Source organism: Protopterus annectens, chromosome 16.part0 (assembly GCF_019279795.1).
Source record: "Protopterus annectens isolate FY-2018-M chromosome 16.part0, PAN1.0, whole genome shotgun sequence".
Classification (NCBI taxonomy): domain Eukaryota; kingdom Metazoa; phylum Chordata; order Ceratodontiformes; family Protopteridae; genus Protopterus; species Protopterus annectens.
The window spans coordinates 459,493,731-459,507,051 of record NC_056750.1 but is presented as its reverse complement, the minus strand read 5'-3'; the positions used below and the strand labels follow the sequence as shown (position 1 = coordinate 459,507,051).

At 41.8% G+C, this 13,321-nt stretch overlaps 1 protein-coding gene and 1 long non-coding RNA gene across 2 annotated transcripts in view; one reads left to right on the top strand and one right to left on the bottom strand.

Moving 5' to 3' along the window:
* LOC122790464 overlaps positions 1-13,321 on the bottom strand; it is a 676,350-nt gene that overhangs the window by 328,115 nt on the left and 334,914 nt on the right. The window lies entirely within an intron of this gene.
* The window catches only part of STOM (stomatin), a 279,729-nt gene that overhangs the window by 99,133 nt on the left and 167,275 nt on the right, over positions 1-13,321 (top strand). The window contains exon 2 of the mRNA XM_044058009.1: positions 3,299-3,402. Within this exon, the coding sequence (XP_043913944.1) occupies positions 3,299-3,402 (104 nt within the window). The remainder of the gene's footprint in view (positions 1-3,298; positions 3,403-13,321) is intronic.

Sequence of the window (13,321 nt, the reverse complement as noted above, 5' to 3'; positions counted from 1 at the left end):
TGAAGTGCTTGGCAGTGCCATTTATGTGGCAAAATTATCTGAGCTTATTGGCATGCAATAGCTCCATCTTCTTTAACCAAGTATGGGAATGGCTCTATCCACTAGTGCAAGTACAACATTGACTACAGTGTTATCAAAAGGTAAATTTTTGTTTTTGTATTTTAAAACAGTTTCCGCCCACAAACCTCCTTTAATGTAAAGATATTATTTCCTTTATTCTCTGCTTATTTCATGGGTTTGTACGGCTGAGGCTAGAAGGTCTGCCACAAGGAAGAGATTTTTAGCTTAATTTAAGACAGTGGCTAACTTTCATAAAATTGCTGGAGTGTCTGTTAATTCCATTTTCAGTTTTATTTTAGAGAATTTAGCATTTTATCCCTTTGAACAACAGGCTTTAAGGGGTAGTGAATTATTTTCTTGGAAGTTTTTATTCTTGATGTCTTTAAATATAGCTTCCCTGATCTGTGATTTACAAGCATTCATATGTGACCATCCATATGTACTATTTCATGTGAATAAAATGCATTTCAGAATATAGATGTTTAATGCAAAATGTAGTTTGAGCATATGCAGTAAATTACATATTACTTTGTTTTGTGCGGCTCAAATGTTACAAGCAACAGAAAAGATTCTGTCTATGCACTAGGCAGTTTTTTTGGTCTGTTTCATTGTAACACACACTGACAGAAGTGTGCCTCAGAACTTGGAGTTAATGGTGCCCTTACTGTTCATGGTTAACACTCTAGTGAAGCTTGATGTGAATAAAGTAATTTATGACTATGTCCAATGGAGTCTGTGTGTCCAAATAAGTAGTCCAGTGGTTTCCGCAAGCTAATTAAATTTCCCTTACATTGGCACTGTTCAGAGTCTGCTACGGTCACCTTGGCTGGTGGATAAATTCGTCCAAGATTCTAGCTAGGGGAATTCTTTCATTTACTAACTCTGGTGAGGGTAACCATGGATGTGTCTGGTGTTTGGTGGGGTGCACTTCATTTGGCAGACAGCTTAAGGGACATGGTCATCCTAGAGTCTCAGTTATACATCAGTATCTCAAAAATCAGAACCGTTCTGCTGTCCTGGCAATCCTTCTAGAATTCCCTTCCAGTGGGTACCCTGCCAGTCAAGACAGTCAATATGGCTGCAGTCTGTTATCTAAACAAACGAGCAGTTAGTCTTACTTTTTGTGCCTTGAGGCCTTTAGAGCATGTGGTATTGGTCTGAACAAACAGGCACTTCCTTGAAATGAGTCACATCTAGGTGAAGCCAGCTTCTGACAGATAGGTTTGATCACTGCCTTCTGATACCTCTCGAATGAATAATCCTTAAGTTCATTAGTTCCCAGCAGAGTTTTCCTAGATGGGAGCATCATTATAAGGGACCTTTTGCATTCTTAACCAGCACAAAATGTTCTTTTTCTTTCTAGCCCACTTGTGGGCATTTATTCTTCTCTACTTTTGCCCACTTTTGAGAAGTTTCATCTAGAAAGCCAGATTTCACAAGGTCAAAGTGATTTTATTATACTCCATTTGGCTCAGGCAGATGTTATTTCCTCTTCAGTAATACCTCATAGTGCAGCAGATGAAGTTCCTTTCCCTTCAAGACACTGCTGTCTCATCAGTAAAGGAAGAGGCATCTGGATTCTCATGCTGTAATGTTCTCGATCTGAATGGATTCTTCCTTTACTCCATTCTCCTGTGTTTTTTGATATATGTTACTTTGTTGGATACTGCCCTGTGTGATTCATCTACTCAGATACTTAATGTGCACCTCTCTGTTGGGTACCTACTGAAATTCAAAGGACTGTAAGTGTGGTCCTTTAACAAACCTACAACTGTATAAATCTGAGGAATATATGCAGAGTCCAAGATGGCTATCATTTCACAATACCCTGCAGGCTGTTTCAGTAAAACCTCCTGGTCTGATTTTCCATAAAGAAGGTGATACTATCAAAACTAATCCATCCTTTGTGAAGAAGTAGCTACAGCAACCAGTGCTATTCAGTCCCACTGTTTTCCCAGCTTAAACAAATCATGGTGAGTATTTTTCTTCAGTGTATGAATGTCGCTAGGCAATTCAGGAACTACAAGAGTACAGCCGAGTCCATGTGGAAAAAAATAACAGACTATGTTGCCTGTCTGATGTGTTATTCAGTGGGTTAGCTGTCAGCTTTTTTCCTGAGCTTAAAACTAGAGAAAGGCGATTCCAAGGTAGCACTAGTCTGAGAAAATTTTATCTACCAACACAACCGAAGGCCTGTGTTGTAAACCCCCAAGTTACTAGAGGTGGACCTTCTTCTGACAGATGTGTTCTTATCAACATTGACATCAACCTCCTTTTTCCTATTTTGTACATGGGTTGGGGGTGTCACATCAGCAGTGACCATCATCTAGAGTCAGTGTTCATACTGTTAGACCGGTCCCTATATTTACCCCAAACCTTCATTTATACAGAGTATTTCACATAGCTGTCTTTTTCTGCTGTGTAACGGTTTGTCCAGCTCATTCGGTATAGTACAAAGGGGTTAAGGCTATAAGTAGCTTTGACGTCTAGTCTTGACTACCATACCCTGGTTTCCACATGCATGCATGCTGTGTGACTCTAGGTAAGATACTTTTCTTGGCTCCCATCTATGAAAGAAATACTTTGCTGCACTGAGATTCCCCAGCTAACAGATACATAAAAATTAATTTGTAATTGTAGTTTGAAGTAGTATCCTACAATGAAACTTTTTTTGCTCAAATTTGCCCTTCCTATAATCAGCCCCCTCTTAGCCAATTGTCCCCTTTGTTCTCACAGACCATTTGGTTCCCCAGTCACCAGGACTGAGGGTCAACTGGCTGGGGTCATCATTAAGGCAGTCACAAGCAGTGGTTCTGCATTTTTAGGCCGTAACCCCATTTTTGTTCACTTCAGTGACAAGCTGTGAGTTGATTATGCAATGGAGATTTGGGTTGTGCCTTCTCTAACTTCTGCAAGGGATTGATGTCAGCATGACATCTTGTCCACCCACAAGAGACACTGTATATTGTTGTCCGTAGTCTCCGCTAAGGAACTCAGACCATGCACTTTTGCATTTGAGCATGTTAACCCCCCCCCCCCCCATAATGGGCCACATCCATCCTCCCTGTCTGCGGTGTCAAGCTCCTGAAATTGTAATTTAACTTGGGTTACCTGTGCCATAGTGAGGACTGTAATCCTCTGTGTTGGTGAATGCATGCAAGTGTATTTAGCATGTTTTCTTGCTGTTCTGTATAAAAGTTTACATTTTAAAATTAACAAATATCCTATTGCTTTGCAGAGGAAATCAGCGAAGGTCTTGGATTTTGCGAATGGATTTTAGTAATAATTTCAGGATTTTTCACATTTCTCACCTTTCCAATGTCAGTATGGATGTGCATAAAGGTAAGCAGTACTGTAAGTAAATTTTAATGGAAACTTGTAGCAATTGCTTTGATAGCTTGATTACCACGTAATGCTATATAGTTTTTAGAATTCCATTTTCCTGTCTTGGTTCTGGGGTAGTCAGCTGCATGTGTCAACTGAACTAAGTTATTGTTATGAAATATTACTCAAACAAGTTTTTTTTCAGATGTACAGACAGGGACAACATTTAGCTAAGTACAACTAGCTACACTGGTTATAATGGGTTTCATACCCCCTGGTGGAACTCGTATAAGACAATTTTAGCTTGCAGTAAAGGAGTAAATGCTACTCTATCCCCAATATTTGCTACTTTAAATGGTTTCGAAGATTTTAGCATTTACACATTTTCTACTCGTTTGCATTAAATGCAAAAGGTCATGGTGGCTAAGTATATATTTTTTGCTTTCACCGTTGAAATAGCATTTTTGGTTGTGTCATATATTAACACATTTACAGTGCATATGTGGATATGTTTCTAAATTAAACTCTGTGCTGACAGTTAAGGATAGCTAGTTTTAATTTTTGATAAATAATTACTACTGTTCCAAGCAGTTCAGATAAAGTGCTAAAGCAGGTCATCCTTATTTGTGTTCATTCTTGCCTCTCCAGTATTCATTTTATCTTGTTTTGGGCCATGGGAAAGCTGGAACCTATCTCATGCCACTCTGTTGATGGATATGTGCACTCATTTTTGTTTTCACACGAGAATGTACATGTATACATACGTACACACAGTCTAGAGAGTCTTCGCACCTCAGCATATCTTTGAGATATGGGGGGAAAACAGAGAATCTGGAGTAAATCAGATACAGGTACATGTAGACTCCATGCAGAACGCACCCCAGCCAAGAACATAACTGGAGGACTGTGCACCATGTGGTTTCAGTGCTAACTACAGCACCACTTTAACATTGTGTATAGATGTATGCACATTACACACGTGTGTACATGTACTGTGTAGCAAGTAGAAGAATATTTTCTCCCACGTGAGAACTGGATTATAATATGCTGGTCTAAACTGCATATTATAATGGTAATGATGCAGCTGTGTCATTAATGTGCTAGAATTCTTCAAACATGCTCTGGCAGTTTCTTCATGCTGTTGATTCATACGATCATAGGAGGTTACTAGGCTATTGGCCCTGAGGCTGTTATAAGCCTAGCCAATAGTTTAGCCCATGTCTAGACAAATCAGCACCCAATGCCCCTGTCCAGAGGGAACATGGGTGGAATCCCAGGGGTATATTTTCTGTTTACCATCCAGTTATTCAGGTTGCGCTTAAAAAGGGGTAAAGACGTACTCTGCTTGATGTGGAGAGGCAGTCTATTCCATAGATGAAGGAGCCTCTGGGACACAAATCTGCCCTACCAACAAGTCCTGTTGATGTCATAGCCCAGGTTGAGGCCATGCATGCTGGTTATTCAAGTGGAGCTTGACTTGCGGATATGCAGCAGTCCCATCAAGGTGGGGTTCCATGATCACCTTGTGTGCCAGACAGAGGTCACCTCTGAGGAGTCTGTATGAAACTGAGTAGAGGGATAGGGATTTTAGCCTATCTGTGTATGGTAGATGTTTGAGGCCCTGGATTCTCCTTTGGAGAAGCCATACAATGTGCAACATCTACTGTTTTTATGTTAAAATAAACAGTTGTTTGTAACCCTAATTACATGAATTTTGATGACTGGTGATTCACCACTGTTTGCTTTTTTTCTCTTACCTTTGTATATTTGCTAGGGTTTCAGGTGTTGTCCCATAGTTGTATAATATATTAATATAAAAAGCAATATGTGGTATTCACAAAGGATTTTGCATCCCCCTGGCTTAAATGGCATGGGACATAGGGGGATGTGTGTAAAATTCCATTTTGGATAATAACCCCATATGCTGTTTTGTATGCAGTGTGTATATCCAGTATTCTGCAGTTAATACATACATTTCCTATTTTCCAAAAATTATTAGTAGGGGGAGAAAAACTTCTGGAGAGATTGTAGAGAATTGTTGTTCAGTAACTAATAACCTAGCAACACAACTGTAGATCATTCTCTGAGATGATGTTACAAGCCAAATCATGACATTTGAGATTTTATCACACAGTGGTAGGACCAAAACCAGCCCGGAAATGATGTTCTACCCTTACATTCTAGGAATTTCCTGAGAAAGTACAGTTGTGTAAAATCTTACCATTACAGTAGATGTCCTTCTCTTCACTGTTGCAGTATTCGTAGCAGAAGGGATCTCGTGCCAAGGATAGCCCAACATCTAGCCAGTGTACCAAAGCCTTTAGTACGTTCAGTTGCCGTACGTCACTCGTATGCTTCCTGAACAAGGCATAGGGCACAAAGATGATGTATGGATGCACTCACTCAGAACTGAACAAGCCCCAGGAGGAACAGAATGCCCCTAGGGACAAGGAAAAACATGTGCATTTAGAAGGAGAAAAGAGTGAAGAACCCCTCAGCCAGGAGGGTAAGAAGAACAGGCTAGCGTAGAGGGTGTAAGAGGGAGGGAGCAAATACTGCAACAGTGCTGAGAAGGACATCTATTGTTATGGTAAGATCTTACACAACTTTTCTATGTCCCTCCGTATCACTGTTGCAGTATTCCTGAAATAAGGGAGAGTACAAAAGCTCATGAAGAAAACTGGGAGGAGGATGGCACAAACCGCCCTCTAGAAACCCATGCAGGATACCCATGACAAAGCCAGCTTTAACCCTGGAAATAACATCCAACTTATAATGTTTAGTGAAGATATGGAGAGAACACCAAGTAGCAGTTTCCAGGATGAAATTGGAATACATACCACTGAAAAAGGCACCAGAGGGATCAACAGCCATGATAGAATGAGCATTTACTGACGAGGAAAGACATTTATCATGAAAAGAAATGGCTTTAGAAATCCAGGAAGAGATGATCTGCTTAGAAACAGCTAAAGCCAAAGACGTGGGGTGAAAGGAAACAAAAGCTGCTCAGATTTGCAAATAACTTTAGTTTGATCCAAATAATAATTGAGCCGTTTATGCAAACCCCAGGTGTGAAGAACCTGCTCACTGGCCCACTGCAGAGAAGGAAAAAAGGAAGGCAGATGAACAGACTGATTAAGGGACAACACATTGACCACCTTGGGCATAAAAGAAGGATTAGTACGAACAGACACCCTGTCCCTGTGGAAAGCTTAGAAAGGAGGAACAGCCGTGAGAGCCCGAAGTTCAGAAACTGTCTTGGCTGAAGAGAGGGCCAAAAGAAGAACAGTCTCCCAAGTATTTTGCTGTAAGCAAGGTGAAGTAGCAGGCTCAATAGGAGCCTGAGTCAATTTTCCAGGATTAAAACCGAGGTTTTACAAGTGCGTAATAGGCTTCCTGGGAGGCCTGAAATGAAGGACACTTTTAAGAAACTGTGTAGCCTCAAATCTAGAGACCACAGAAGGAGTCAAGGGCAGACGAGCAGAAACGGCTGACAGGTGAACTTGAACTGAAGAATATGCCAGCCCAGCATGGAGCAGATCACGGAAATAAGAGAGAAACAGAGGAACCTTTGCAGATAGGGGATCCTTATGGCAAGTGAGGCACCAGATAGAAAATCTGTTCCATTCAGGCAAATATGATTTCCTGGTAATGGGCTTCCCGTCCTTCTGCAGGACCTAAAGCATGTCTTCAGAAAAAAATGCCTGAAAAGGATGAAAAGTCTGTCACCCTCATCATCAATTGAAGCGTGGACAAGTGAGAATGAATGAGACCCCTTGTCTTGTGTGTGAAGGTCCACCTGATGAGGTAACTTGTGGTGATTGCCCCAGGCCAAGTGAGAAAGAATAGGAAAGCAATGCTGTATGGGCTAAAAGGGAGTCACTGACAAGATTTTGGGAGCCCTGCCTGATTTTGTGCAAGTCTGTTGAAAGCAGACAAAGAGGAGGGCAGGGGTACAGAAACACCCCCTTCCAATGAAAAGACAGGGTGTCCACTTTCCAAGCTAGTGGACTTGGGACTGTGGAACAGAGTAGAGGAATCTGTTCAGAGGGGAAGGAAAAAGATCTATTTGAGGAATACCCCACCAGTGGACAATAACCAGGAGCACATCTCTGTGAAGCATCTTTTTGTAAGCTTGTGTGCTGGACCTGCTCAAAGTGTCTGCCACTAGGTTGTGCTCCAAGGAATGTAAACTGCCTAAGGGTCACTTAATACTGGACAGCTAGATCCCTGACCTGAATAGCTAGCCTGCAAAGAAGGTAGGACCTTGTACCCCCTTGCTTGTTGACATACCACATCACTGTGATACTGCCTGAGAAAACGTTGAGGGACCCGGGATGAAAGGCTGAATGAAAAGCCTGAAGAGCTAGAAGTGGAGCCCTCATTTTTTTTAATATTGATGTGGTCTGATCTCTGATGAAGAGGCTAGAGACCCTGAACCGTGAAAGGGCTAAAGGAAGCCCTCCATCCCGTCTGAGGCATCTGTAAAAAGCTTTTGAGTTGGGGTTGGATCCTGGAAAGGAATCCGTGGTTTGAAGGAAAGTTGATGAATCCACCACTGAAATGTGAGCTTGAGACAAGGGAGGAGGGGGAGTGGGAAATCCAGGGAGTGGCAGTGTTGAAACCACACTGACTTTTGAGGTATCACTGTAGCTTTCTGATATGGAGCCTGGCCAGAGGAAGCCTGGGAATCATGTCAATCATGGCCAGGGACCCTGAGAAAGTCCCTGGCAGTGCCTGACTCCAGAGGGAGGGGAGACTGGAAAAAGGCAGTAAGAGACACTGCCTTGGGGCAGGCACAATGCCAGCATGGGGATGGTCTGGCTCCTGCAACTAAGAAGAACATGATCCTGAGGAGTCAGAGCTGATTTTTGAAAGTTTATGGTGAACTCCAGACTCTGCAACAGGGAAATAGTAAACTGGAGATCCTGAAGTAGAACCTCATTGGAAAAAGCTTGAATGAGCAGATCGTCCGGATAAGGAAAGATCTGAACCCCTCTCATCCTGCAAAATACGACAGGAGTGAGGCATTTGGTGAATACCTTTAGTACAGTAGAGAGGCCAAAGGGCAAAGCAGCAAACTGAAAATACAATGAAGAAAGAGAAATGCAAAAATTTCTTGAAAGGGGGATGGACTAGGGATATAAAGATAGGCATCCTTGAGATCCAGAGAGACCAGAGTGGCCTGGGGAAGAAGGGGAAATAGTCTGAAGAACAACATCCAAAAGGAAGGAATCTTGAGAAAGGTGTTGAGCTGCGAAAGGTCCAGAATTGGTCTCCATGTGCCTCCCTTCCCTTCCCTGGAACCAAAAACATTCTGGAATAAAAAACCCTCCCTACCTGGGCAGGGGATACACTTTGAATGGTACCCTGGATCAACACAGAAAGAAGCACCTCTGGGAAAATAGGAAGTTGCTTCAGAGGAGGTTGAGGGATCAGCAGAAAGGGAGTAATTGAGTTCCAATCTTTGAAATACCTCTGGTGGATAATGGACAGTACCCAAGAGTCTGTTGTGATCCTTAACCAATTTGGAAAGGATAGGGAAAGATGGACAGATTAAGGGAACCTGGCCGAGTGAAAGGGGAAGCAAATTATCAAATGGAACCCAGTTTATCCTGAAAAGTATATGTCTGGGAAGTAGGAGTTTGAATAGTCTTAGCAGGAGGTAGGTTTATAGGTTAGTACTAAGCTAACTGCCCTTGCGAGCCATTGTAAGCCTAGCCAATTATCCCTTGTGAGACTCAAACCCTGCACCTTGTGTTTGTAAGGCAAACGCCTTAACCATTAGGCCACCCTCCCTCTACACATCCAGATATCTTTTTACCTTTGAGCGGAGAATGAGACCGCCTGCAAACGAAAGCAGACTTGGAAGGGTAATTCCTCTGAAACTTTGTAATAGGCAAAACAAATATAAGTTTCAACCCTGTAAGGCTTTGTTCTTATCCTGGAGAGACGTAAAAATTTCAGCAGCAACAACACAAAAAAGATTTTTATTATCCAAACGAGCATCCAGTAGTTTGGCCTTAATGTAGTCAGGCAAAGCCTGAAGACAAAGCCAGGAGTAATGCCTCATAACAGACCCAAATGCAGCAGCCCTGGAAGAAGCATAATAAGCTGCATCATAACTGCATTTAAAAGAGTGGCAGGCAACTTGAGAGGTGAAACACATAAGGAAAGGGCAGAAGCCTTCCTTCAGGGTCAGGAAGAACAGAAATTGAGAAACCTGAGAAAGGAGGGCCAAAGCATACCTGGGTCATACGAGTCTGGTAATTAGTGGCCCTAAAAGATAAAATCTCAGCAGTATAAATAGTCTTGCCCCACCTCTCCGTGCCCCTACTGCCTCTGGCTGAAGGAAGCCACTTGGTAGAGATCAACAGCTTGGAGGGCTTGTCAGAAGAGACAGACACTACAGAAGAATCAGCAGAAAGCCATTTATATAGAAGTTTACAGTAATCAGTCACCGTGTAAAATCTGTCAGGTTTCTTGGGAGTTGGAGGCTGAGAATACATGGCCAAAGAAGCTGATGAAAAGGTATCCAGGAGGGCAGCCAGAACAGGGGGTAGAGCAGATGATTTGGAATACTCCACCTGAAGGGGCTCATAATACCTTTTCTGGATATCAAAAACTTGAGAGCAATCCACTTAAAGAAGTAACAGGTAACAGTTTCCTGACAGGAAAGTTCTTTTAAATTGGAATCAGGACTAATAAAATCCTCTTCCTTTGAACCATAGTTCAAGGGGGAAGGGATATGAGAAAAGTAGGCTAAGGACTCTTCACTAGAATCCTGAGCCTGAATAGAGGAATCCAGTTCCCCAAGTCTTTTAAGAGGAGTGAAAGACCAGGAAGGGGCAGACACATACACCCCTTGAGGAGGCTTTAAAGCCTTAAACAAATCCTGCCAGTCACATTGGGGATCCTTACCTGCAGGAGAAATGTACTTGGTTTTCTGTTTTTCCTGTGGGATTTCTGCACGAAACACCCTAGGAGAGTCAAACCCTTGGCAACACTCTATAAGCATAGTAGGGATCTCCTCCCTCACTAAGAGTTACGGAATCCCCCTTAATCCCTCGGATGTAATCAGCCTAGGTTCCCCCTCTCAATGTCTGGAGTACATGTGAGAAGTCAGATTCATGCCGGCCTCTGATGGGGTCATGGCAGAGGAATCTGAAGCAACTACAGGACTATCCCTCCAGGCTTTCACAAGTCTTGAGAAAGACATCCAGGGAAGCAGACAACAGCTGTATCAGACCCAAGTTTTTTGTCATTTTCCTTGTCCAATGGCTGACCTTTGAGACAGGATGACTCTGCCACAGCACCTTGAGCCAACAGCTTAAGATGCTGGTTTTCAAGCTAAAAGTAGGAGAGATGACTGTGTTGGGTCTTGGGATCAAAATCTTGGCAGATAGAACACTGCGTATGGTCGTCGAAAGCACCCAAATAGAAGAGACACTGGTTGTGACAGTCTTTATAGGGAATCTGCCTCCCCCACTAACATTTTCCCTAGAAACCCCAACAAGGCACTTATCTGAAAAAAATTGCTCTGTCACCAGCACAGAAGAAAGCCATTCAGACCAACGTTCAGTGATGGTTTTCTGACTGGCGGGAAAGAAGTTCTGAGTGTGTGTGTGTCCATACATCATCATTATGCCCTACACCTTGCACGGGGAGCGTACGTGCAATGTACGGTGCCTATAAGTACAAAAGGCTTTGGTGTACTGGCTAGACGTTGGGCTGTCCTTGGCAGGAGATCCCTTTTGTTACGAATATTGCAACAAATGATATATGGAAAGACATCATCAGTACCTACTCATCCGTGAGTCTAGAAATAACTTTTTGTTTTTTTATCAGAACCTCATACAGTTGCCCCACCTTCGGTCACCTAACATTTAAAAAATGTTCACATCCATGGCATATTGAAGATTGACCAATTCAAGAAAATTAATAGGTGGATAAGAATGTCAGAACCACAAACTCTTAAGTACCAAAACTTTGTTCTAAAAACGAAACAAAACTTTCCAATTTTTACAGGGGTTTAGGGTGTCACATTGGCATTAATCGGTGTGACCAAGGAAATTCATATTATATAAATCATTACGGCTATCCCTAGCTGGACTCAAATCTAGATGGTTTGATAAACTTGCACAAAGCAATTAACCGTATAATCTGGTTAATACTTAGCACTCTGATTTATAAATAATACTCAGGTCTGCACTGTTTACAGTCATACCTGTATCATTTGCAATGTCTGAAGGGTTAACAGTATTTTTTTTTTGGGGGGGGGGGGGTCAAAATGCAAAGATAAAGACTCTTGCTCTTGCAAGATGTCATAATGCCAGGTAGACAAACTCCAGGAGGTGGAGTAGTGACACCTAGATACCCACATACATTTAAATGCATTGTCTGTAGCTGTAATTAAGAACAGTCAATAAAACCACTCAGTTGTCACAGAAGAGTAAAGCTGTGATGTCAGTGATGAATATAATCCTCTCTGCTTGTTCCCACGGAAGTGCCAAGAAAAACATGCTGAAATGTTGTGCTGTGGCTTGCCTACCCCAGGTCCAGCCTGTTAAAATACTGCACGCATTGCAGTCAACATACAGATTACCACAGATCCCAGCTGCTAAGGTAATCAGTGTTTATTAAAACATGGTTAATTACTCTGTAGAGAAAAATGGCTTATCAGCCTGGACCAGGTATAATATTCACTCTGCTTGGCTGAGATTCAGTAATCTACCTAATGCATTAAGAGCTGTAAATCTTATCAGTTCTCCTTTAGGAGAGAGATGAGCTATCATACTAGAACATGCTTTAGGCTGTCAAGGTCATATATTTCATATCTGAATGAATATTTTTTCTTATAGCTTATACTCCTAGCTCAAGATGAAAAGAATGGTCTCCTGTGTAGTTATTTACTTGTCACTAAAAGATCATGTTTAGTTAACCTCCCTATGTCAACAGGTTGTTTTATTTAAACTGTTTAATAGTAACAGAGAAGTCACTAATTAGCCTCCCTGTCAATGGACACTTCTTAGTTATCTCCGTTGCATTAATCACAGTGATCTTAACCCACATCTTTCCCAGTATTGCCCCTAGGAAACACAAGAAATCCACAGTCCATTTTTTATTTATTTTCTTTTTCTATCTCTGAATAATCATCGAACCTCCATTCCGTTTGCCCACTTGGCGTGTTCCTTCAGCTGTGGGAGGTAGGAGCCCTCTGCCCAGTTCATTCCAACCAGTGCCGACGCAGGTAGTGAGAAGGGTGCCATCATTCGCTCATAGAATCAGAATAGTTTTCTCTGTGCCCCATTCAGTACTCCAGTATGTATACCCGCATTGTCCCAGTTCTGACACATACAAAGGACAGATCTCCTACTTATGTGTGAAGGTGACACACCTGTCATAGGATTGATTTTGTTGACATTAATTTTGATAGCTCTAAATGTTCCGGACTCTGTGAGCCATAACATTTCTAAGAGATGCTTAATGTTTTCCATCATCAGTATTACTGTCCGATCCAACATTTGTCTTCATATCTTTCCTGTTTGTTACATCTCCCCTTCCTGCTGTCCATGGGGTTTGAATTTAAAACTGTGCCTTTTTAGATCTGTATTTTTGAATTCATGAAGTTACCTAGCAGTTAAAATCAGTTTGAAAAGTATATTGCTACATCCAGCAAACATTCCTTTTGAAAATTTGCCACTCTAGCAACCAAGAGCTCTCAAGTGAGTCAGTTGAGTAAATTTTTTTTCTCTAAGTTCATGTTGTTACGTTTTCTCCTTTCTAATCTATTGCAGTGATCTTGAAGTTGGTAGCAGTAAGTGGGGTTTAAAAAGCCTCATTCCTTGTGTTTTGTTGGATCATTTTTCCCTTTCTGGTTGAATGATTTATTATTGTTATTATTATTATTATGCAACTGCAAAGCAAATCTGAGTCA